Below are 25,120 nucleotides of genomic sequence, written 5' to 3'. Positions count from 1 at the left end.
CAGAAGCAGGAACAGCTAGAAAGGAGTAAAGCAGAAACATCGTCTGGACAAGAACAATGACAAAAAAATTAAGTTCAGCTAAAGCTGAATTTAGCAAAGGACAAAGACAACAAAAGCAGCTTCCACCAGTACTGTAAGAGCAAAAGAAGGAACAGGGAATAGATGGGTTCTACTGCTGAATTGAATAGATGATTTAATGATAGTAGACAAGAGGTAAGGCTGAAATAATCAATGCTTTCTTTTGCCTTGGTCTTCACTGACAGGTTTTTCCAGACCTGTGTGACTAGAGACAAGGTTCAAGGAGGAGACAAACTATGCATAATAAAGAGGATCAACCCAGGGATCTCTTGAGAAATCTTGATGCATGCAAGCTCCTAAGACCTGACAGAATCTATCCAAGGGTTCAGACAGCTGGGTCATGTCATTCATTACTGGCTGCTGTCTATCATCTTTGAATGACTAAGAAAATCATGAAACAAGTACTCCTAGAAGTTATTTCTGGGCATGTGAAAGTCAAATGACCCAAGGGAATGGTCTGAAGTTGTGTCAGGACAAGTTTACATTGAGTATTAGGAAAAGGTTCTTCACCCAGAGGGTGGCTGGGCTCCCCAGGATGTCACAGCATCAAGCCTGATAGAGTTCAGGAAGTGTTTGGACACTGATCTCAGGCACATGGTGTGACTCTTGGGAATGGTCCTGTGCAGGGCTAGGAGTTGGACTCTATGATCCTCACGGGTCCCTTCCAACTCAGCATATTCTGTGATTCTGAGAACAGCTAGTATGGATTTACTAAGGGAAAATAATGCTTTACCAACTTGTCTTCTTTGACAAAATGACTTATATTTATGGCTAAGATGAGCAGTGCACCCTAAGGCAAAGCAGGTCTTTAGTACCTGTGTACTGCACCCTTGCAATCAAGCTAAGATTTTACTGTCTAAATGGGTGAACTACTACATGTGTAAAAACACACCTGTACCATCAGCCTGTAAAGGATTGAGGCTAATGGCTGATGTTCCACTAGAAGCTGGTTCCAAGTGGCACCGAGAACTCTCATCTGGACCTTGTCCTGTTAAATATTTTAGTCAGTGACCTGGAGGAGGAGAGGAAATACACTCTTCTCAAGTCTGGGGACAAAACCAAATTGGGGAGTGCAGCCACTGCATACAAGGGCAGGACTGACATTTAGAGACACTCAGGATGGAGCAATGAGCTGACTGGAGAGTCATGAAATTCAGCAAGTACAAATGCAAAGACCTGCAGCTGCAACAGGCAGATCTCCTGAGGATGCCCCCTTTCAACCCAAATGATTCCATGATTTATCAGGTGCACAAGAAATAACCACTCTCCTTTAATAAATGACTTTTTTTCAGGGTGTCTGAATGCCATACCTGATGCAAACACACTAATGTGTAGAATGCTTCACCTGCTGCAGTTGTCATTTCTGTATTGTGCTTCTGAAGTACCAGCATATCAAAAACCATCTGAAATCGCAAAACAGAAGTATTTGTATAAGTCTAAACTTAATTTTCTACTTAACAAACATTTGCTGCTGAAGCTCATCTTCAAGGTTGCTGTTTGCTTTGCTGCCTTTTTTTTTTTTTTTTTCTAATTTAGATACCAGAAATTTAGAAGCCAAGTTCTTTTTGAAGTTGATTCTTGGCTTAACAGTATAAATTCACATCTCAAAGCACTGGAACCTGTTGATTTATATCAACTGTTCTTCAGAGAAACACTCCATCACTTGTATTTTTCTCCAAAAGCTGCAGATATGCCAGAGAAATAATGAAAAAAGTTTTTGCTCTTGCAGAATAAAATACAGAACTTTTCCTCAAGCTTTGGAGACTCCTATAGCCCACAGAAAGTCAAACAGGGAACAGATTAGTAAAGACTAATATTAAAATTTTAAGTGGAATTTCAGAAATAAGGAATGAAACTATGTTAAATTAGAAGATACATTAAGACAAAATTATGCAAGTTTCTCATTCTATCAGCTTGTCTGATAGAAGCATTTAATGAGCAATCCTCAGAAATCCCAATGTCAGTTTGGGAAAAGACATCTATAAGAAAAGATGTCTTAAGTAAAACTCAAGCCTATACAAAACCAGAAGACAAGCACACAAATTCTACAATTTCTTTGTTACCAGTTATTAGGAACCTGGTTGCTACCAGGTCACTCCAAATTCATTAAAATGGATGGTCCTACAAGTAAAGTACTGAATGTGATATTGAATTAAGAAAACGTGTAATTCATTAGATACACTGAATAAATGACAGCATTTCCTTTCTAGTTCCCAGCTATGCTCTTTTTCATGCCTTTTTAGTACTCTACCCAGCCTCCAGTTCACAGAGTTCTGGAAGCCTTTTGTTTGCAGCTTCACCAGTAACTGCTAAAACTGTCAATCTCTAGTACAGAGCATGGATAGAAAAATTGCATTCTGAGAGGCTCAGGTCTTTTGTTTACTGACAATAACGGATCAGTTCCCTCTACACCTCCATCCTCTTTTGTACCCTAGCCTTCGGTTCTTCATGCCCTCTTATCATGATTAATCTGGATATGACCACTGTTTGGGCTCTGGATGCTACCTTCACGCAAAAAAACAAAGTAACAAGAAAGACGCCTTACCTTAAGAAAGTGCCTTGTTGCTAGAAAAAGGGTTGAATCTGTTTCTTGTGCTTTTGCACACTGTTCTGCTAACGGTGTTACAGCCTCCAGACAGAGCTGGCAGACCTCTGAGCTCATTCTGATAATGGGTGTTAAAGAATTGAAATCAGATTTCAATTAAATTATGGTCAAACTACCCAGCTGTGACACTAGAAAATATCTGAAATGCTTGTATGTTTCAAGGTTTCTTTTTATTACAAAGTTACTAATTTAAAAAATCAAACTGAAAAAATGCTAGAAAAAGGGGGTGAAAAAAGGATTCCAACTTCATTACCTTCTTTTATTAGCTACATGCCCTAAGGTAACATAACCCTCTCTGACATAACATTTTCAGAAAGAGTCCCTTATGGTCAAGCTCATCTGTTTCTGACACGTGCCACAGATTAGTGAAAATGGTACTCCCATTATGAGAGGGAGAGCCCATTGGCACCCTGACAGGAAATGCTCTGGAGCCAGCCCAGTAGAACAGCAGCAATGTTTTGTATTACCAGCTGAGACACTAATTCAGGAATGGCTTTGGGATACCAGCTGAAGGCTTATGAAGTTACACACTCTGAAATGAAGTAATGGAGGAGGCTGGAATGGCTGCCAGAAAAAACTTACATGCTAAGCTACTTAAAGGCTGTGCCCAAGCACCACAAGCCAGAGGCAATTCAGCTAATGCTGGAATCTCAGTGGAAACTAGTGAAGCTCTCAATCCCCAGAGAGCAGTGTAAGAGTCAATTACTGATATATAATTATACATGCAGATATTGATAGGAAAAGAAAAAAAAAAATTAACAGATCCTTATAAAAGCAACTTAGATTTTTTTAAAAAGCATTCCCAAGCTCTGTAAAGGATACGATGACATCCCTAACTCCAGTGAGTACATTAGGCTCTTAAAGAGGTCCTCTGGAAGTTGTGGAATTTTCTCAGGGAATATTTCACATATGAAAGTGATTAATTTGTAATATTGATTACACAGGGATGGAAACTGTCAAAAGAAAAACATGGTATTTTTAGATTCAATCATGTAACTATTTTGGCATAATTTTCAACAATACAAAGAGATATGACTGATGTTTTGCACTGAAGAAAAGAATTTTTGTAGGAAACAAGTCATTAGAATGTCTACAACTTTGTATCAATACAAACACCGTGGTACAATAAAAGATTACTAAACAGTAGATGGTGGCAGTCTGATATCTGCTCTATACAAATTAAAGGAGTTTTATTTCAGACACAGACAGATCTAGTCCTGTGAGGTAGAAGCCTCGTGAGCATTTGAAGCACAATTGAGGGCTTCCCAGGGTATATCCCTCGCCTTGGTTTGATCTAAAATGGACGCAGCTCTGGTGCTCAGCAAGTGCTACCGGATGAGAAGGCATGTGCAGAGGGGCCAGCTGAGACACCCCCTAGAAGTGTTCCCCTAATTCAAAGAAAAACATGAACACAGGGCAACAATGAAATGCTGCTGTCCCATTGTTTCATGTTTTACTGTTCTACTGACGAGCTGCTGATGCCTACAATCGACAGCCATCTGTATTGTGCAAATAAAGAGTTACTTTTAACTCATATCGCTGTTTATGCTTCTTGTCACATTTCTGACACTATCAGAAAAAGCACTCTGGTGACCCACATTTCCTGTCTGGCTGTTGATCTGCACAGAGACTTGCTTTTAGAAGAAATGTTTTGTTTAGGACCCTCAGACATACATTTTCTCAACTTACAGTGTTTCTTTTCAAATAATATTTAGAACTATGGAACAGTTATTTACATTTATGAAGTCTAGAAAATTAAGCTTATGGAGGTGGAATGCATATAGGAACGAATTCTGGGAATTCATAACTATAAAGCTTACATATTCTACCAGCTCTGTGTAAAAAATATACTTACCTTCAGCAGATCTTGTGACATTAGAGGCAGAACTAGATTAACCCCATATAAGACAACATCTGCTGCTGATACAGATCTATTTGTAACTTGCCCGGGCTCATGTCCTCTAAATACTTCATCTGCAAAAACAAAAAAAAATATTTTGTATAAAAGGAAGATTAAACATATTGAAGGAACAGTCCCATTTCTTTATAATACAGACATTTTTAAAAATAGGACTAGTCTCCTCTCTCCAAACAAAACCATGAGGCACTGTATCAAAATAGAAACTTAGTGAGTGGAGGCTGTCACATCACTCTATATTTATATTCATTAGGACTAAGCATTTCATAATCACTTGTACCAGATGGCATGCTAAACCAGAACACTTCAGATACTGAGGGCTCCCTTCCATTACAGAACATTGCATTTTTTTCTAGTGATAGCTGCTTCATGCCTGCACACATAAGCATAGTACTGCATTTTTGTACTTTATATATATATATATTATATTTACATATGGTTTAATATCTGTTATGAACAGAAGTAGAAAAAAAAATATGGGAGAGCTAACAGAGAAAGTTCTGCAGTTTGGATGTTGCCAAGTTTTCTCCAGTTACAGGTTAAGGACTTTAGGTTAAGGCCTACATTTCCCATCGACTGGCAGTGACCTTACTTTTATAACTCCTGCATTGAGTCAGCAGCAGTATACAGAAAACACGCAATAGATTTGATCTCTGGGCATTGCATCTAGGTTTTATTCACATTACTTTGTTTCATGCTGTTTTCCATGCAACTAACATCCAGATCTCAAAGCAAAATTTTAAAAAGCACTGGGTTGTCCATTCAATGGACAAAGTCTAAAATTGGTTCTATACTTGTGTTGTGCATGCATGATGAAAAAATAATGTGCTGCATTTCAGAGCACAAGATTCTCTCTTTAAAGACATATCTCCAAAAAGCAATGAATATCAAAACATGCTTGGTATCAAACAGAATCTGCCTGGGTTGTTATCTGTGCAAAGTGTGTAGAACATGGTGAGATATGGACCATGGAAATGTGTTTTGGCTTATTCAAAAGCAATGCACCACAGCTAACTGAAGAAAGTAACAGGCTGGGATACAAGAGGGAACCCTTAACTACACCCACAAACCATAAAGCATGTTCTGTGAAAGAGGAATACGGAAGACTCTCACATGATGGAATTTTAATGACTCAACATTTCACAGAAGTTGAATCCTGTACTAAGAAGACAACCCATCTGCTCTTTTGCAGTACTTTACTACTACAACTTCTCTATGTGTTTTTTGTTATAAAACTGCTGGTACAACATATTCAGACTTGCAACATTCAGATTTCAAGCTGTTTCATACATCCATAATTTATTTTATGACAGCGATAATTTCAGATGTTAGAATATTGTGAAAAGTCCTTTGCTACTTTAAAGAGCAATTTCCATATCCTGAACTATTTAAGCCTAAACTTCAGCTTTTACTTTACATGGACTGAACACAAGCCCCAAAATGGTTCTTTCAGTTTAGAAAACAACATGTGGTTCATCAATTACCAATTCCTGAATACCTGTATCACTGAAATCTATGAATTCTTTTGATAGAAGATTAGTGAGAAGCTCCATAATAAGAAGGAGGTCCTGGTACTGGTCTTCTTCTGCTGTAACATCTATCCGTTGTCGACCTAGATTATTCTTGGAATACACCTGGAGCAGAGTTAGGCAGGCCTCATACAAGTTCATGGCTTTGGCCTATAAAACAATTTTACATAATAAGAAACTTCCATATGCTAAAAGAGAAACACTAAGACGGCATTACTTGGTAGATAATACTTTAAGATTTTAATTTCAGTGTATGATCACTTTTGTGCCAACTGTACACAAAATCATCAAGGAAACAGTCACTTTAGACAATAAGAACACTTATGGCCATATATTGATATGATACCAACTGAAAGAGCAAAACATTAATTTTCTTGATTCTTCAGTCTTAACAAAAATCCAGACAAGAGTGGTTTGGGACAGACTGACATACCTCACTAATCTCACAAACTAGATTACCAACAAAATCCCATGGGGTGACACTTTACTTATAGAAGTTTGGGGCCACAGTACACTCTTTGTGCATACCCAGTTTGGAACTCTTCCAGATGTGAAAACAAAATTAGCCAACAGTGCAAAGATACAAATGCATTGCACAAAGTCAAAATTTTAACTGTTAATTTGTTGTGTCTAATAGTGCCTTGACTAAGACTAAGGCAGTGTCTCTATGGTAGGCATTTGCCACATAGAACACTGCTGCAGTACTCCTAGACTAGACTTCAGGGAAGTTTAAAAAAAGTTATAAAATTACTCAACATAGTCGGTCCTCTTCTGCCATCCATGCATAGTTAGACTAATGATGAACTATGGTAAAAATTATTGGTAAAAAAAAAGTCTGAATGCCCTGCTTTTAATCTTCACAAGGGTATGTTTTGAAACAAAGGAATTCCTTAACAGATGTGTCCACATAGTCTTTCTTTCTCTCCATAAAAATCACTACATTTTATTTTGTTTAAGGAATAGCACTGTATACACATTTACACACATGCACGTGCACACACACACACACACACATACTCTGCCCCCTCCTTCCCTTTCTGGTTGTATTTACCTCTCCAAGATAGCAAATTTGTTTATGTGCAACTTCAACAAAGACTTCTATTATGAGATTAACAGTCTCTGGTGTGTTTTTGTATACTTCCATTAATCCAATGCAATTATTAAGGAAGTCCATTAGGAAATTGAAGAGAATTGCTACGTTATCAATCTGGGTAGCCTCAGCAATGCCACAGAGTGCTTCTAATGTAGCAGTGATTTCCTGCTTCACTTCCTCCTCCTGACAGATCTGCTGAAAGTTTTCTTGGTTTATCACATTCAAGAATCGCTGCTGAAGTGGCTGAAGAACCTTGAAATTTTTCAGAAAAGTCACATTAAGATAATCATAATATTATATGAGATGTGAGGATTAAATAATTTAGCAAACTCATTGCTTTTGGCATGGCAGTACAAGAATAAATCACTTCCAGTTTCCAATGGTTCAGTTATGTTATTATCTGTCACATTAATGCAAGCAGAAGTGGTAGTGAATAGTGCTTCTCATTGTCCATCATGGCCTGCAGGCAGGTGTCAAAATTAGCACCTCCATAAATATTTCAGGTCATTTTGTAGCATTTAAACAAATGACAATGACTTTCCCTGGCTCAAAGCATTTGATTCCCTTCAAATTCTCCATTAGGGGAAAAAATTGTTACAGCTTATTAATGAAACCATTAAGAATAATATGAAACCATTAAGAGTAATGCTCAGTTATTTTGCCACATTATGATTCTCAATAGCAAAAATATTTGTCCTCATCTGTATTTGGAAACTTCCATAAAAATAGTTAATTATTTTTTCCCCAGTTATTTCCACTGTATTACACTCTTACCTTAAATCACTAGTGTCATAGCTCTACCAATAAAAGCATGTTATTCTCAGAAGGCAAATGCTTTACCAAGTCACATGGTGCTTCCTGATGCCATTTCAGCTACTTTCTAGCATCAGTGTTTCTGGTAATAAATACCTGAGCTTTAATGCAACCAGGGCCCAAAGAGCTTCATTTCATTCCACAGTAGCTTTTTACTTACTGTCATCAGTTGATAACAGAATAATTCATAACACCATAAAATTAAAATGAAAGGAAGAAATGTCTCAGTGCAAGGGAAATTTTTAATTTTCTATAATAGTCTCTTTCAAATATATTGTTCTACTGTCTGCCTCAGAAATCCTCCAATTAATTACCAGTAGTTTCTTTCTGGGTTGAGATATTCCAGATAAAACTTAGATACAACAGATACAAACACTGACCATCAAAGAGAGAAGAATTTAAAAAATCATCAGTATTAAATATCAAAATATGTTACACAAATTGATTTTGTGTCAGTCACTATAAAATTCCCTAAACTTGTACTGCTTGCTTATATGGAGTTAATGGAAGTATCAAAACAGCTTACCTCTGTCCAGTATTGTTGCTTTGTTTCTGTATCCATATGAGCAAAACCTCCTAGAACTAAAGCTTTCATTAGTGTTCTCTGCACAGAACTAGACAAATAGTGAAGAGGAGGGCTTCGCCTTGCAAACTGTTTAGCTAAATTCCACCAGTTTTCACACTGAATAACTAAGTTTGCCCTAAAAGAGGGGGGAAAAAAAAATCATTAAAGACTTCACAAAATTGTATGAACAGAGCACATCAGGTTTCTAGCAGTTGCCAGAATTTTTTTTGTTGCTATATTTTTTTAAATTCCTTTATTCTGAGGCAAAATTGCCTTTTGATTTTCATCTTACTAATGCCTCAGCTCTCAGATTTTTAAAGCATATACTCTAGAAATAGATCAATTCATACAGGAGAAAAACAGGGATGTGCTTTAGTTTTACACACATACACAAGAGTTAATGGACATATTGCATGGATTAAAAGCTTAGTCTCATTACATCATAATAAAATAAGCAATTTATTCCAAAACTAGCTCCTGTGGGGTTTAATTTTTTTAAAAAAGAAAAATCCTTAAACATTTTAAATCCTCATACATCAGAACAGTCTTTGAGTAGACTGTGAATGCATGACTTCACGTATAATTGCTTGTCAATTGACAGAAATAAAGCATTCAAGAACTTCCTGCTTCACAGTTTGCAATATCAAAGAAAACTTTTTGAAATTTGACTGAATCCAAAAAAACCTGTATTTTGAAAAAAAAAAATTAGGTTTACAAAACATATTTCATACTGGTTTAGCCAGTATCTGAACTCCTAATCAATAAAATTTAACAGCAACACAAAAATCCTTGCAATAAGAGTGGAGACCAGGAGAGTTTTCCTTTCTCACTGTTTACGAGTGAGACACAAAAGTAGGGAAGGAGAGTGCACTTCTAAACAGCAATAAAAATTAGGTGATGTTTTGTCAAATACAGGTCTCACTCCTCAGCTTGTCAGACAAATTTGTGGTGGTTTTTTTCAGTTATAGTATGCTACTAAAGTAATTTGACTTACAGACATGAATATGAAGTGCCCTATATCTGGATTACTGTGGCCAAAAAACTTTAAAGGAAGCAAAAGAAACTTTTTGACTTCCAGAGGTATAGCAACTTACCGCTCTCTCCTTTCCACTAATGTTACTAGCAGTTGTACAGTATCATTTGCAAGGTCCTGCTCTGAACTCCACACTGCCAGGTTACTGATCACTTTTTCTAAAAGGTAACCCACAATCCACTGGGAACCCTCTGTATCAGCACCAAATGCTGTACTAAATGGCAGACTTATCTATAAGAAAAGCATTAAAATGAGTGAGTTTTACAGAAGCCAGAACCCAAAAGTGTATGGCAATCATTGTCAGCAAATTCTTTTCAGGCTGTCACTTCTTTCCTACTTAAATTACACAAATGTTACACAGACAAAGGCAAAGAATACGTGTAATAGAAAAAATCTTTGCCAAATTTATCTTGCAATTTTATGCACAATATCTAAAACAAAGAAAAGTTTCAACCTCGTTACAAAAAAGGTTTGATTATGTCTAGCTTTTAAGGCCAATGAAAGTTCAAAAGCTTTAATAATTAAAAGAAAGATCCCAAAATCGCCTCCCAAAAGTGTTTCCATGAATTTAAGACATAATTCTTCAAAATTCAGTGGCAAAAATTATTAGAAATAAATATAGCTTTTGACATATATAAAAACTTGTAAAAATTAATTTTCACCTCAATTTTTCTGCATCTGCTTTCTGCAGATGGTTCCTTTAATCTACACATTGTTTTAGGAAACATGTCACATTCTGGTCCTGGCACATTAAAATATGCTTCCTTGAAATTACGTGTTCTCCTACCTTTAAAGAAAATTTCTGAAGAGTGAAATCCAAAGACTTTATAGTAAGTGTGCAGGGGCTTCCTGTCAGCACACCACTAACACTTCTACCTTTAAGAACTCATGACTGAGCATAAGGTTTAAATAGAGGTTTCAATCACTTTAACATGTCAACACAAACTAAATGTGTGCATTTTCTAGACACTCAGATTAAGTTTTGTTTCTTCACATTGTTTTTCACTTGGATCTCCTTCTAATATGAAATCCAATTCTTGTCCAACTAGTTCCTTTATGAATTCTTAGCTGTGCTATATGTATGAGCTGAATAACATGACTCCAAATATCTAGAAGTCTGTGATACCTATTGTTAAGGAGAGGCCTCCTGAAGCGTTAGTATTCTTAGTTGCTTCAATAGTGGAAATAAAGGGGAGGAGGAGGAGAATTCTCAAAAATTAGAGCCAACAAGACCTCCTCAGGACGGGTGGCCTCTGCAAGCTAGCTGGATTACAGTTAGTTTGATAAGCAAAATCAGGATCAAGTTCTAATCATGATTAGTGCTGTCCAAGCACGGTAACAAGTTGCCCTTTACAAAAAACACACTGTTGAAATCATGATATATACAATGAGAATGAGGAAAGAAGGTAGCATGACACTAGCTAATGTATACTACCTTGTGATGGTGTTAAATATCTAACTCAGAATCGGATCAAGACCAATCACCATATTAGAGATGAAATGTAAATTCTGATGGACAGTCATGACTTATAACAGCACTGCAGTCAGTGAGTTTCACTCACTATGCAGCCCAGGAGCACTATGTTATTCTGATATGGCAATGGCTACCAAAAAAAAATCACATTTACAGCAAAACGTGCAAGAGTCCCCTAAAAACTTGTATTTCAAATTAGCAAATGGAAGTAAACATCAACTTTCAAACAAATTCCAAAATAAATCACAACCCATATAACATTAAAAATACTTTAGCACTGCATTTTTAAATAGCTAAATTGACATCTACATTCACAGGATACTATTATTACTAATACTCACAAATAAGTTCATAAAAGTTACATCCTTACCTGATCATACAACTTTTCATCTACTAGGAGGTAAGTCTTTGCCCAGCGCTTGAGGAACCATACAATATCTTTGCCCATCTGGGGGCTCAGGAGGTGTGTGAGATTTGCCCTTATTGCTCTAGATTCTACTTCTGACACTCTTAAAATAGCAGATAACAATCTGCAGATTTAAAAGACAGTGAGGATGTTGAGAGCGGTTTTTGAAGAAGCAATGAAACTACCAAAACCATTTTCATTTTTCACAAAATAGGACAGAAGGATTAGGATAATACAAAGCAATTCAACTCTAATCAAGTAAAAAGCACCTGAATTTACTGGCTTTGAAATGCAAGGCAAGAGAGAGAAATAGAGAGAGAGAAAAGAGCAATTATTCTCCAAAAACAGTAACACATATTTAAAGTAGAGAAGCTCACTGATGTTCTGGAAAGCATTTGCTTAAGCTGTATATGTGCTGAATGAATTTTAGAGTATATATTATCTAAAGATTTTGATCTGCCAACTTTTTTTACTTCAGTAGTTTTAAGGATTTTCTGTAAGAAAGAGATAAAAGATGGGTTTTCAGTAGAAATATAAAAACCATTTCTGTGTATTTCCAAGACTTTGGCTCATGATGTCTGTTAAGACTAACAGATCAATCTTTCCCTTTTCAATGTTCAAAGTTTACATATTGTTTACTTTTCACATTGACAAGAAGTCTACTCACATTCTATTTTTTTTTTTCTCTGAAAAAGCAGTTAACACACTTAATAATACAAGATGCATTCTTACCTAATTACAGAATCAGTTCTGTTGTACCCTGGGATGGAAGAGGCCTTTTCTCCTGGAGATCCCAGAATCTGAAGCGTTGTATTGATGTCAACCTCAGCTGAATGTTTAATGGAATATTCCATTACTTCTGGAGGTATTAGCGGAGTCTCTCCCTGAGTATCATTAGCCAAGAGGTAGCCTTACATTAAAAAAGAAAGAGTGATCACAACTTTCTACCCTAGGTTAATTTACAGCTTTCTGATTCAAGAATCCATAGGCTTACCTGCAGACATCACACCAGACTCAAATGTTTGTACAGACCCTGACTAACCCTGCTTAAATGCATACAAGTTAATTAGAATCCTTAAAGTCATTCAGTAGGAAAAAAACCTAAATTGACAATAATCCAAGACTGGAAAAATAAACTAGCAATTTAAAAACCAATAGAGATGAGTTTTGCTTCATGTAAAAGTGCTGCAGTCAATTCATCTACTTGGGGGAGGGACAAAAGATTTTGTGGTAATTCTTTTCTTCTGCTATGTGGTTAAAAAGCCTTGTTTTACAGCTTCCCCACTGAGTCTATATCATTTGGGAGATGTTTTGCTAACATCTCAAATCTGTCAGTCTTTCAGACCTCAAGTACATGTGCTGTAACATAGTTTCCTCACCTAGCAACTGCAGATCCGGTGAAGCATGGGTTTTCATACAATACTCTGGTATCTAGATAATATTAAATCCAGCTTTAGTTATAGTTTTCAGTATCTGATCTCATAACTATCTGTGAGCTACAAACTTCACCTCAGTGTTATAAAAATATTATAAACACATTCATGTCAACATCTGAGAGCAACTAGAACATCAGATCTTCAAAAAAGTCCCACAAATATTTCATACATTTCATACAGAAAGTATTGCCATCTAAAAATCAAACCCAAAAAGGCTCTAATTTCAAAAGGCTTTAAATTTAGAGCAGAAAGACTCTAAATTCCCCAAAACATAGCAAAATAGCAGGCCATGGAATATCAGTGCTGAGAAAGTGTAGAACTTACATGATTCTCTATCACCATTTCCCTGATCTCATGTTGCTTCCCTTATTAATTCATGTGCACCCAGACAGCACCACAATACCATGAAGAGACTTAACTCCTTGAGTAGGCTGACTGATAACACAACTCAAAATCTATAACAAAATTACTTGCAGGAATTTCCAACGGACATTGATGAAGCTTTTTACACAAGGTAATCATCAGAGATAATTCCTGTTACTAAAGGCAGATGATAGCAAGACAAGGACTCTGCCAGTCCTGTATGTAAGATGAAATCATATTAAGGGATGAAATGTATAGTCAATTGAGAGTAGCTGATATACAGGGATTATTTTTTTTTTCCTGAGGTGTTCCAGTTGCAATAAGACTCCCAGATTAAGTACTATTTAAAGCTGTTCACTAACCTGTGACTAAAATAAGCCAATGAATATCCTCATACAGGTCATCAAGCACTTTATTGTCAATTGAACCTGATGCTGGTGAGGCAAGTAGCTGCTGCTGATGTCTCTGCAACTGTCCATGGAGCCTTGTCACTCGGTCTTCTAGCAAACTGTGGACAAATAACAAAGCAGCTTCACTGTTTTTAAACTGCTTTGGCAAAGTTAGGCTTTTCCTATGTGACAGCTTTATTGATTTGCATTCAAAACTATTCTTTTTGTACTTACCTTGTGAGAAGAGGTATGCAGTGCTCTGCAGCAATCCTCCCCAGCATGCCTACGCTGGCCAACTGGTCACAGAACTGATCTCTGTCATCTTCCTGCAGCTCACTTATTTCTTCTTCTTCCCGAGAGGCCACACCATTGGCAGTCTTCGGTTATTTCAACAAAATTAGATGCAACTAGTTAGGGTCATGCTTATTAAATTCTTTATGATCACAATTTTCTGCTTTATTTTGGCTCTTTATTGCAAGGTAATTTGCATGAACAACAGACTTGTACTAAATTAGACACAGAAGAGTTAAACAGAGTCAATATGGGTTCATATTGTTTTAAAATCAGCATTTCACAATCTCAGTACCAAAATGCCACATTCAGTTCATTTGCTAACATTTTAATAGTTCTCAGTTGTCTGAGATCTTACTTAAATCACATTATAGGTAGTATTTTTCATGATGAAATAAATGTTAGCCCTTTAATTAAAGGTTTTCCCTAACCTACTGTTTGACAGGAAATAGTAGGTTTAAAAAGTACTACTAAATTTTAAAAAAAAGTACATTAAAAGTAAGTGTTGTAAACTCAGAAAACAGCAGACTAATAATCTTGATGATCTCAGCTTTATTTCTTGCTGCTGCAGGAGTTGCATTGTGTTCAATTTCTCAAAGCTTATCTTGGTTGCATTATAAAACTATTTAAATGATAATCAGATCTTATTCCTTGAACAGATGAACCATGATATGCAGAAACCAAGCATAAATATTAAAAGTGTTTCTTTCTTATCTCTTAATTGTAAAATTTATGCAAGTAACAAAGTAAAATACAAGAGGCGGAGAAAGTTATCAGTCTGCTTTGTTTCTGTAGAGGCCCTGGAAAACTGAATCCACACACAACTCCTTATGCAAAGAGCTCTTAACTCATCTTTCCTTTATGTAACCCAGCAAATCATTCTCTTTTGGCAACTTCAAAGTTGCAGCTGTTTACTGAAGGATGAGCCTCTGCTCTCAAAGCAGAGACTGAAAGTTCCTGTTACCGCTTTGATATGGAACAAGAAGCATTCTAAAATGCCAGCTGTGGCTTTTAAAGGTTACCCATGGGATAAATGACTTATCTCACAGAATGACATGAATCAACCTGTGTACACAAGTTATGTCAAGATTGCCTGATATGAATTCAAAGCTCTCCTCTGAAATATTTCTCTCAGTTTTGGCACTGTTATTTTACCATCTGTTACATATTGAGATAGCAGAATTATGTTTTACATAGTGCTTTTCAGAATGAGGTATCTCTGAAACCTTTGCAAAGCATCAAATTAAAGAGAGATTTTATACAGTTATTGAATTGAATCTATGCAATCACTAATTCATCCAACATCTACATCCAACTTTCTGTATAAGAATCTATTTTAGTAAATCCAGATTCCTGCCAAACAGACTAATCATCTTTCTTTCTCAATGGCTCAAGAAATACTTGATATACTTTTAAATTTTCTCTACACAGTCAACTGTTCAAAAACTCAACCAGGAATTTATTTTATCCAAAAGGACTACGTGATATTCCAAGTTTCTTCAGCTTTGAGCACAGTCAGTCTACATTTTTTCAGATATATAAATATCTGTTATAATCATGTCAGTTACATTTTGAAGATAGTGCATGGGAGGCAACAATCATAAAAAGGCCCCAAATTTAATTGAGAATTTTAACTAGAATTCTAATCCAGATGGAAGGTCAAAAGTTTTGTCACTGTATCTGGAAAGAATAAGATACACATTGATTTAAGATACAGGTTTATTTTTTTCTTTTTTTAAATTGGTTTCCAACTTTGGAATCCATTAGTTCCTGTCCAGAATGAGAAAAATAGACTGGGAAATCACAACTGAATAACAAGTTCATCAATTTTTTTCATTTCTGAAGTCACAAATGGCAATTCTATACTAGCTGCATAACATACACACACCAAAAGACATGGACTAGTTACTGTATGTTATCATCCAGAACTACTACAATGAAGGCTTACCAAATTCCTTGTGCCATCAGGAGCAGCTAGATGGCACTGAATGTAGGAATTAAAGACTTGAACAGCATGTTGGGTAAAGAAACCTTTATGGAAATGTTTGTCATCTTGGACCAAAGTAAGCCAAGATTCCAGCAACTTATCATATGCCTCCATATATACCATGTCATCTTTGTCAAGCTGTAAGAGATAGAGAAAAAAAAATCATCTTTTTACTAAACTAAACCAGAGAAACATAGTTATATTTATCAATATTATACAGATGTTCTACTGTTGAAACCAACAGAAAAAGGATCCAAGGACATCTAAAAATATATCATAATGAACTGAAGCAATGCATTGAAAAGGTCACTGCAGCTTTCACACTTGCTAGGCTTTAAAAACCTGTCAATGTGTCTAGCTATTTCTCTTCATCTGATACTGCATATAGATTTATAGGTATTCTGCTATCTCTGAAACAGAGAGGGAAAAAAAACAATGATTCCAGAGGAAATCACTGCAAGACTGCAAGTGTTCAAGAAACCTTATTCCAGCCAGTAGTCAGTTTTGATGATGTATCACAACTTCTTATTCTAAGAACAAACCAAAACCCAATTAATTAGAACAGAATAAGCCTGCAGCTATAATTACTTAGCGCATTTCAACTGATGCTTCTTGTTTTTAATTATTCATGTGCTTCTATATAGTACATAACTTGCAAAAGGATATAACTTCTCTCAAAAATAAAGTCCTGAGTAGTAGGCAAAGAATCCAAACAGCAAAGTGGCCATTTTTTAAAAAAAAGTATTTTTAATGTAACTATTGACTTTTTGTTTTGATGCAAAAATTGAACATTTGTAAATACATCCAACTTCAAAAAATTTCAATGTGACTGTACAGATAAACAGCCTACTAAGATATTGTCTTCTCAAGTTTTAACCAACAGGATGGCTCACAGAAGCTAGTCTGAGATAGCAGAGGTTAGTAAAATGGTTCAATGATGAAATAAAGAGATATTAGGGCCTTAATCATGCTCCAGACACAAGAATTCCTGACTTCCAGTGAAGTTACTAACACGGTTGGATGAACAGGCAAGGAAAAGAAAACACTGGCTGGATGACTGATTAAGAGGAAAAACTGATATCACATTGGAAGCATTCCAAGATAGCTCCACAGCATCCTTTTGTAACTGCAAGTTTGTCATATTTCCAGAAGTTAAAATATGGGACATACTGATGCAATTGTGAAAACAAAACCTGAAGAAGACAAGGAGAGAGGCAAAATTGTATTCAACAGTAACGTAAGTCATAAATTTAGGAAGAACACCAGAACATGTCTTTTTAAAACCTAGCTAAAGGACATACGAATTTACAGACCATCATTCAGTCCTGAAGTATTTTGACACGTATGTAATATATCTACATTTATAACTTACATATATTAGTTTAAATAATTTTGAGTAATTGAGAGTATAAACTAATAAACACATGTTTTTATGAGCAACAAAATACACTCAAATATAGCAAATATATTCATTTATTCAAAAAGGTAATAAAAAAGTTCATGCCATGAAGAAAAATTATTTCAACACTTAGAGATATTCTCATAAGCAATCTAGGATTAATAAGTGCCTCCACAAAATAAATGCCCAAACAGTAGAAAGATTTTATCCATATTGAACTAATCTGGTTCCAAAGAAACTTTACTAAGACATCTCAATCCTTATTTCAGATTAGCTGCCGCTGGGCTACCAAAGATGTCATACAGGCGAAGTGCCATGCTGTAGACTGGGAGCTGAATCATTCTGATGCACCAAAACTCAGATCTTCAGGGGAGACAAGATAAACTCAGTAAATTTAAAGCAAAGATGCTTAGCTCCTCTTAATTTCCTCTATGATAAACAAAAAGAAAATTGGTCCTTCTTTCCTAGTTTGCTGATCCTTTGAAGAAAGAACACTTTGAAAATTTGTCAAGCAGCAACAAGCTGCAAAGAGTTGGAAGCACAGCAGAGGGAACCAAATTCAGAATGATCTCTGCTATCACATGATATTTGAAAAAATATCATGAAACAGAAACCATATATTAATATCTGTTTTGAGAAAAAGAAGCCTTTGATCTAATTTTTATTTTATTTTTTTATATTTTTATTATATTTTATTTTTATTTTTTCATCCTGTTCATACTCTTTACCAACTCAGGAGGACTATTTGATTCTACTTCTGCATAAGTATTAAGTGTTGAGCAAAGCTCAACACATGAGCATAAGGGTAAGAACACATAAGGATGAGCATCCTCTCATACCCAGTGCCATTAAAGGAAGAGATTACTGGTTCACCATGCCCTATAAACTAATCCTCAGCGCTGCTGAAGCTTACTGCCCTCCCTGCACCGCTGTAGCTGGTTCAGGCAAATGTTTAAACTAATTTCAGCTAACCTCCCCAGCCCAAATAGCAGGCTAACATGAAACACCATTCAAACCTAATGCTTGGATTGTGGGGTTTTCCCCATGGTTGAAAATCAGTATTAGATGCTTTGAAGTGGTTTGTGGATTTTGATTCAGGATGTCTATATTTTGACAGTTTTCATAGCAGGTCTTCAGCTAAGTAGATCCTTGTGCCTGATGGGGTTTCTGACATGTTCATATGGTATGGTCTGCTGGCATATGAAGTAGCAGAAATATGCAGAAAACAGTTTTACCAACCAGCAAAACTTAAGGAGTACACCTGCATTCTGCTGTATTTCATATTTCTGAAAAGCTCCAGGAATATTATCTGAGGATTCTAATGAACCCAACACACAGGATATTTTATCTGTCAGAAGGCTCTTAACTACAGACAGCACACAAGCTTGCAGAAAGTATCCCTGCATGCATTCTAAAAGAAACTTGGGGAACGTATTAGCCATGGCCAGGACATTCCTAAGCCAAAAGACTCTTTTCAGGGATGCAAAGTAGTACTTCTATAGGCACAACACAAGGTATCATTGCACCAGATAGTGGTACAAGCTAGTGTAAGCTCTTGCTGAGAGATTTTTATAAAATGGCATCATGTTGAGCACTGTTTTCATTAAGCGTGATTGCGTATTCCAGTTCTCAAGTACCAAGATGCTGAGGAAATAACATCCTTTTAATTCCTTTGAAATTAAATGATAGCTGCCTATGGTTTTGAAGAATCTTATAAAGGCTACAGGAGCATTTCTAAATGTATTGGTGAACCTTGGAATATGTATTCAATATTCTACTAGAAAAGCTCAAAAGCACACAAATTTTGACCAATGAAGTTTGGAAAGGAGCTGTATTTTAGATTCTAAATTTAAACACCAATTTTTTGATTAAGACATAAAAAAATGAAAAGTTTAAGTGAACACTGGGCCAAATATAATACATTTTAACCTTGCAGAGAAGACATGATCTAATGTTCTGCAATGAGTGTTAATTAATACACCTGTGCTCTCTGGTAAAGAAACACATTCATCAACTTTGTAACTAAATACTTCTATAATTTTTTTCAAACTCACTCTGTCACTGTGCCAAACTGTCAAAACAAAGAAAATCATCCTCTGTGATGATAGTGGGGCAATATCAGTTAATATCTTGATAGTCTCATTTTAAATCTATAGCCACTGCACATAAATAGCTGAAGTGCAAGATTTTTCACCTTAATTCTTAAATTGCTTTCCTTAAACTATGTGTCCGTGGTAGTTTTTATTTTTAATGCAACTTTTAGGAGCAGAACACTAGGGCTATGCTAACTGCTCTTTAATGTTACAACCAAAGTTCAAAAGAAAAATATCCTCTTGACTCCTGTGCTAGATTTCTACGCACAATTACCATTTGAACTGTGTCAGCAATGAAGGTATGATCTGAACAGCCTCGATGTATGATGTTAACAACAGATCTTAACGGCTACACTCACTTCAAACAGAAACTCCTGACTCAGAACTCTAGGCAGCAGTTAAGTTTCAGTCTGTTCATATGTTCATGTAGTCATTTTAAACTTTCAGGACTGCAGCTTGTTCATTATCTACAACAGCAAGTCAGCAATACTTTAGGACTTTAATATTTTAAATTAATCCATTCACTTAAAAAATTAAGATGCACTTGAAATCAAAACAGCGCCTGAAAGATGCACGCAGTGTGTAATTATATTCATTACATTGCGTGAAATAAAAAGAAAATCCTCTCATGTGTGATTTCAGAAATATCTAGGACAAAATCACTGAATTCACAACATTAATATTAACAAAATAGCCAAACTCTCATGTCCCTTATGCTTATCACAAATTGAAGTACAAAAGGCTACCCACTTTTTTGAGAGCAGCTACTTACCACTTCTTCCAAGGCAGCGCTTCTTCCAAAAGAACAGGTGAGGTGTGCGAGGCAGTTAACAAATGAAGAGAAAAGTTCATTTGGAATGGCCGTTAAAATATTGCGAGGAAATACAGTTATCAGATTGCTGATAATACTGGAAATTCCCACTGCTTCAGAGTCTTCTATTTCAATTCTATAGATAGAAACAGCAGGTTTTTGCCATTAAGAAAATTGCTAAAAGGGAATTGCTTTTGTTGATACATTTTCAATCAATAAATCTATTTCATAATAAGCACCACCTATTTTAATCTGCCCTTTCTCAATTTAAGCAATCCAACAGTAAGCACAAATTATATCCAGAAATAAGCAAGCCATACCACTTCTCCACACAGATATGCTACAGTCCAAACTAAAGATTAAAAGATGCCATCTAAATTTAGAGAGCAGCCATACATACCCATTGATAGTGTTCAGTAATCCCTCAATGAAGTGTGCCAGGTAATCAACTTGTGAACCTTCATCAGGAAAGACTGGCCCATGCAAAGATGCCAGCTGTGCCAGGCACTGTAATGAATCTTGGGCCATATCTGTATCTTCTCTGATTTTTCGATGTACCTTTCAGGAAGCGAGGTAGTTAATAATACATGAAAACAGGGTGTTCTTACAACAGTCACATGGCTCTCAATCCAAAAGAGCACACACCAAAAAAAGCGTACTATAACTTCCACTCAGGCTGAAATACAAGGGTTTCTGCAACTCCCTAAACCGTGTCAAACATCAAGATTGTGACTCAGCTCACAATCTCAAGCCTTGAATTAACTCACTGAAACTAACATTTAGTTAAGGCTCACCTACATGTTGAAAATTGAACTGTCTATTGAATGTTATGTCTTAAAGAGAGAAACAGATGCCAGCCAGTCAGACATGCTTGCTCCTTCTAAAAACAGCAATAATGACAGTCATCTCTATTATGCTAACTATGCCTAGGCTATAGAGTCTTGCTAAAGTTAGTCAACAAGTTCAATCAAGATTATATAGATGCTTCTTTAGCAGAGGTAAACACTGAAGACATATACAAAAATGAATGCATCACTTCCTTGGTAACACCCTTATATTATACAAGGCCAACAGTAATCTTCCCGCATTTGTGCAAACTGTTATGTCATTATTTCTGCTGTTGAGACTTTCTAGATTTGAATCTTACTACTTCAGTAAACATAAGCTCACATTCTTACTTTAATCGGTCAAGTACAGATTTAAAATTTTTTTTTATGCTCGTGCCTATTTTTTCCAGAGATTTATTGAATTAATAAATGAATATAGAGTAGGTTTTTCATCCAGAAGTGAAATTTAGCTAAATTATTCCAGCAATATTATACCAAAAAGTACAGTTAAAACACTAACCATTTTTTTGTGGTGTTATAGTTGCAAGTTCACCCAACTCATAACTAGTTGAATTAGATACACAGTTAATCCCTGAAAGATCAAACTAGCAGGAGAAACAAACCCTGCAACAGAAATACCCCTCCCAATATATGTCACACACATGAGGCTGAGATTAGAAATGAAGGCTCTTGCTCTAACACAGCAGTCCTGCCAACTTTCGCAAGGTTATTAAAATTTCTCAGATCGGATAAATGAATAAAAATTACTACCATTTACTTACAATACTTCAAATAGCCAGCTACTACTGCAAGCCTCAACCACTGCAAATCAGGAATCTAAGACCAGAACTGACAGCATACTGCCCTGGCTAGCATTCATTCAGAAATAATAAGATACAGGCAAGCCTTGGTTGCTATTGAGTAAAATGCAAATGTATTAAAACTACTCTGCATATTATTAAAATATTTTTCTTATCCCAAATAAGTAATTGTAAACCAATCAAGGAAACAGATATGCAACTCTGACAACATCATACAATTAAACGAAGAAGGGTTAACATGTAAGCCAAAAAGTTATTTGCATGTGGAGGTTCACAGCTGACAGTAGCAACTGTCTGGATAGTCTAGACAGCTGTTCAGATTGTGTGTAGCTGCTGAGAGTTCTGCCAGTGATTTTTTTCACCTTTTCAAAACTGCTGGATAAACTTGCAGTAAAAAAATAATTTAAATTTATCGAAAATCCTGTCAAGCAAGGACATGTATCCAAACACATACTGTCAAGCAGCACTGGAGAGTTACATTTACATTGTCTCGTAACAACTTTGTCCTAATTTTGAGCACATTTCTCTGCTTTGCAAAATGAAAAAAAAGCCTGAGAACATTGAATTCTCAGATCCCAAGAGACGTAACCTAAGTCAAATTGCATAGCAAATGAATTTATAAGCCAATATATGTTGTTGCTGCAAAAAGTCCTAGATGAGCAACAATTACAAACTGCTTCCAGCAGTTGTAAAAACAAAACAAGTTCTACCCATTTTTAACATTTTGGGGCTTTTAAGTTACAGAAAGTGAGTACTACATTCCACTCTCCCAACACTACTTCTTCCTTATCTCTTCTAACTAATTATACTTTAACTTTTGTGGATTTCCTTTGTGCTGAGGAAAGAGATGCAGATTTCTGTATGCTGAAAGTGGCTAGAAAACTACAACTACATTACTTATTTTCAGCTCTTCTATTGAGCAAATGCTTTAATATCAGCAAACACACACTACTTGTTTGATCTTTTGAGAGCCATTACACCTTATCTGAAAGATTCACTACTCTACTACTGCTCATTGTGCTTGCTTTTGTCTGATGAATACATGTCCAGAAGTATTAAACATATAAAAGTTGAGATAACTATAAACCTTTTTTTATTGCCAGTGATCATCAGTTCAAAGCAATTAAAAGGCAAAATACAAATTCAGTACCCTAGGAAAAAGACAATAATTCTCTCTGCTTTCATAAGCAAGCTGAAGTGAACAGAATCAGTCCTACCTGATGCAAAGGGAAGAGTCCAACAACAGTTTTAGAACAGGAAGGAGCTGCTTTCCCTGTGGTCTGGACTATGAAAGTTGAAGAAAGAAACTTACTGTAAAGAAAAGCTCCATAACTCTGCTGTCCAGGAGGGTCTCGCGCCAGGATTCTGTTGGCTTTAGCATCACATTTTGTGAGGATTCAAACATAGCTATATAATGTCTGCCCAGTTATCTGGTGTCAAGGTCAACAATAACATTCCTACTTGGCTTTAAAAAAATCCTAGATACAACAGGATCCATTCAGAAAGAATGTAATGGAAACAAACTTTAAGCCTCTTCACATACACAGCATAATTCATGCATGAGGCCAAGGAATAAAAGGTATTAAGTATTGAAAAAAAGAATGCTCCAGGAATGTTAGATAACAGTTTGATCATAATTATGAGACATACCATAGCGATATGATCACTTTGATAACCAGGGTGTCTAATGTGACACAGCGAGAAGGGAAAAAAGCAACCACAATTAACAGGTGTTAAAATTTATACAAAATAGGAAATAATTTTCTAAAAAATTTTCCTGGCAGCTTTTAAAAAGGCCTTACCATAGCTAAATATAGCTCGTTGAAATCTATACCCTATTTTTCTACATAGCCAGATATGTGTCACAGAATGCAGATATATTAGCCCTGCATTAATCTGCATTTTCTAATCACACTGAAAAGAACAAAAGCACAAGTCAGCACAAGGCATCTTCATATTCAACATGTAAGTGTTAAAAATGTGCACACTGTAAAGACACAATTTTGCTGGACTCATTTCAGCTCTCACCATGTATTTTGTTAAAACTTAATTTACAAAACTCTGCAAATGTACTGCAAAAACAGAGACATGAGCAAAAACATTTAAACAAACAGGTTCATTTCTTTGTCAGTCTGATCGCACAATAATTCTTATCAAAAATCAAAATGTTTTTGAAGTGTCCCTTTGTGACATCACCCATTTCAAGTAGTAGTTGCTAAGTTAAAGCAGTTTTACTAATGTTTTATTTGTCTTTCTTAAACCCTACATTATTCTCTTTGATCCCTTTCTAACCCAGCCGCCAGAGTAAGTAACAGCACGTTCAGCTGCACATAATTTACTTACTGGCAATGAACAGCATTACCTTTTGTAGTGTAAGTAATCTAGTACTATAAAACGTGGATAAGAAACTATTTCTGTGTCTAGAATGAAACAAATTTTACAGTGGTATCAGTCAAAACAGTAGATACCTTAACTTTTGATGGGTTTTGTTTAAGGGAACAATATTTAAAGCAAGTAGCTTAATATGAAAAATTGCGTCACAAAGCAAGATGCACAACTTGTTTATTTGTAATTAAACTTGTCTTCTGAGTTCTGCCACAAAACAAAATTCCTGACAACACTGCAAAACCCCATTCCAAAAAAAAAAAAAAAAAAGGACTTTTTCCACAGTACAGCACCAAGGGGACCTTCACTGGTGGTATGTGTCCAGGACTGCTGTCAGCACATTATACTGCATAAGAACAAACAGGGTTTTTCACACTAGTGCAAAATAATAGCAGTTTCATAATTTTCAAGATTATCAATGTATGCTGAACTATACCAGATCTGCATTATTTCAGATGGGGAAAAGCTAAAAGTCACAACATTTTCTACTTTACTTCCATCTGAAGTAAATTTAATTGAAGTAATTTAATTAATCAAATATGCTTTGGTTCTACTCACTAAAAAAAAAAACCCAAAAAAAGTGCATGAAATTATCACATGCAAGCATCCTTTATCAGGAGTAATATCCTAAATTAAAACTAATTTTATCTGGCAAATTAAGCTATGCCTTTTTTCCTTTCAATTTAAAATGCTTTAGTCAAAATGGTATTTTAAAATCGCTTACTGACAAGAATGACCTTTGCTGTGACTTTCCAATAAGCTATTGGTTTGGACATATTATTAGAAGACAACCATAAACACATT

General features: G+C 35.7%; 1 protein-coding gene across 1 annotated transcript in view; it reads right to left on the bottom strand.

Annotated features, from left to right (window-relative positions):
• The window catches only part of XPO4 (exportin 4), a 77,421-nt gene that overhangs the window by 7,261 nt on the left and 45,040 nt on the right, over positions 1 to 25,120 (bottom strand). Inside the window, exons 7-22 of the mRNA XM_086881885.1 lie at positions 23,244 to 23,356; positions 20,684 to 20,841; positions 20,245 to 20,419; positions 15,942 to 16,118; positions 13,937 to 14,079; positions 13,676 to 13,821; positions 12,247 to 12,424; positions 11,479 to 11,638; positions 9,696 to 9,865; positions 8,563 to 8,737; positions 7,182 to 7,475; positions 6,100 to 6,280; positions 4,539 to 4,657; positions 3,506 to 3,636; positions 2,624 to 2,741; positions 1,389 to 1,481 (exon numbers count right to left, since the gene is read on the bottom strand). Of these exons, the coding sequence (XP_086738011.1) occupies positions 1,389 to 1,481; positions 2,624 to 2,741; positions 3,506 to 3,636; positions 4,539 to 4,657; positions 6,100 to 6,280; positions 7,182 to 7,475; positions 8,563 to 8,737; positions 9,696 to 9,865; positions 11,479 to 11,638; positions 12,247 to 12,424; positions 13,676 to 13,821; positions 13,937 to 14,079; positions 15,942 to 16,118; positions 20,245 to 20,419; positions 20,684 to 20,841; positions 23,244 to 23,356 (2,531 nt within the window). The remainder of the gene's footprint in view (positions 1 to 1,388; positions 1,482 to 2,623; positions 2,742 to 3,505; positions 3,637 to 4,538; positions 4,658 to 6,099; positions 6,281 to 7,181; positions 7,476 to 8,562; positions 8,738 to 9,695; positions 9,866 to 11,478; positions 11,639 to 12,246; positions 12,425 to 13,675; positions 13,822 to 13,936; positions 14,080 to 15,941; positions 16,119 to 20,244; positions 20,420 to 20,683; positions 20,842 to 23,243; positions 23,357 to 25,120) is intronic.

Source organism: Cyanistes caeruleus, chromosome 3, assembly GCF_971803275.1.
Source record: "Cyanistes caeruleus chromosome 3, bCyaCae1.hap1.1, whole genome shotgun sequence".
Taxonomy (NCBI): Eukaryota; Metazoa; Chordata; class Aves; order Passeriformes; family Paridae; genus Cyanistes; species Cyanistes caeruleus.
The sequence above is the reverse complement of the archived record's forward strand: the minus strand, read 5'-3'. Positions and strand labels throughout refer to the sequence as shown.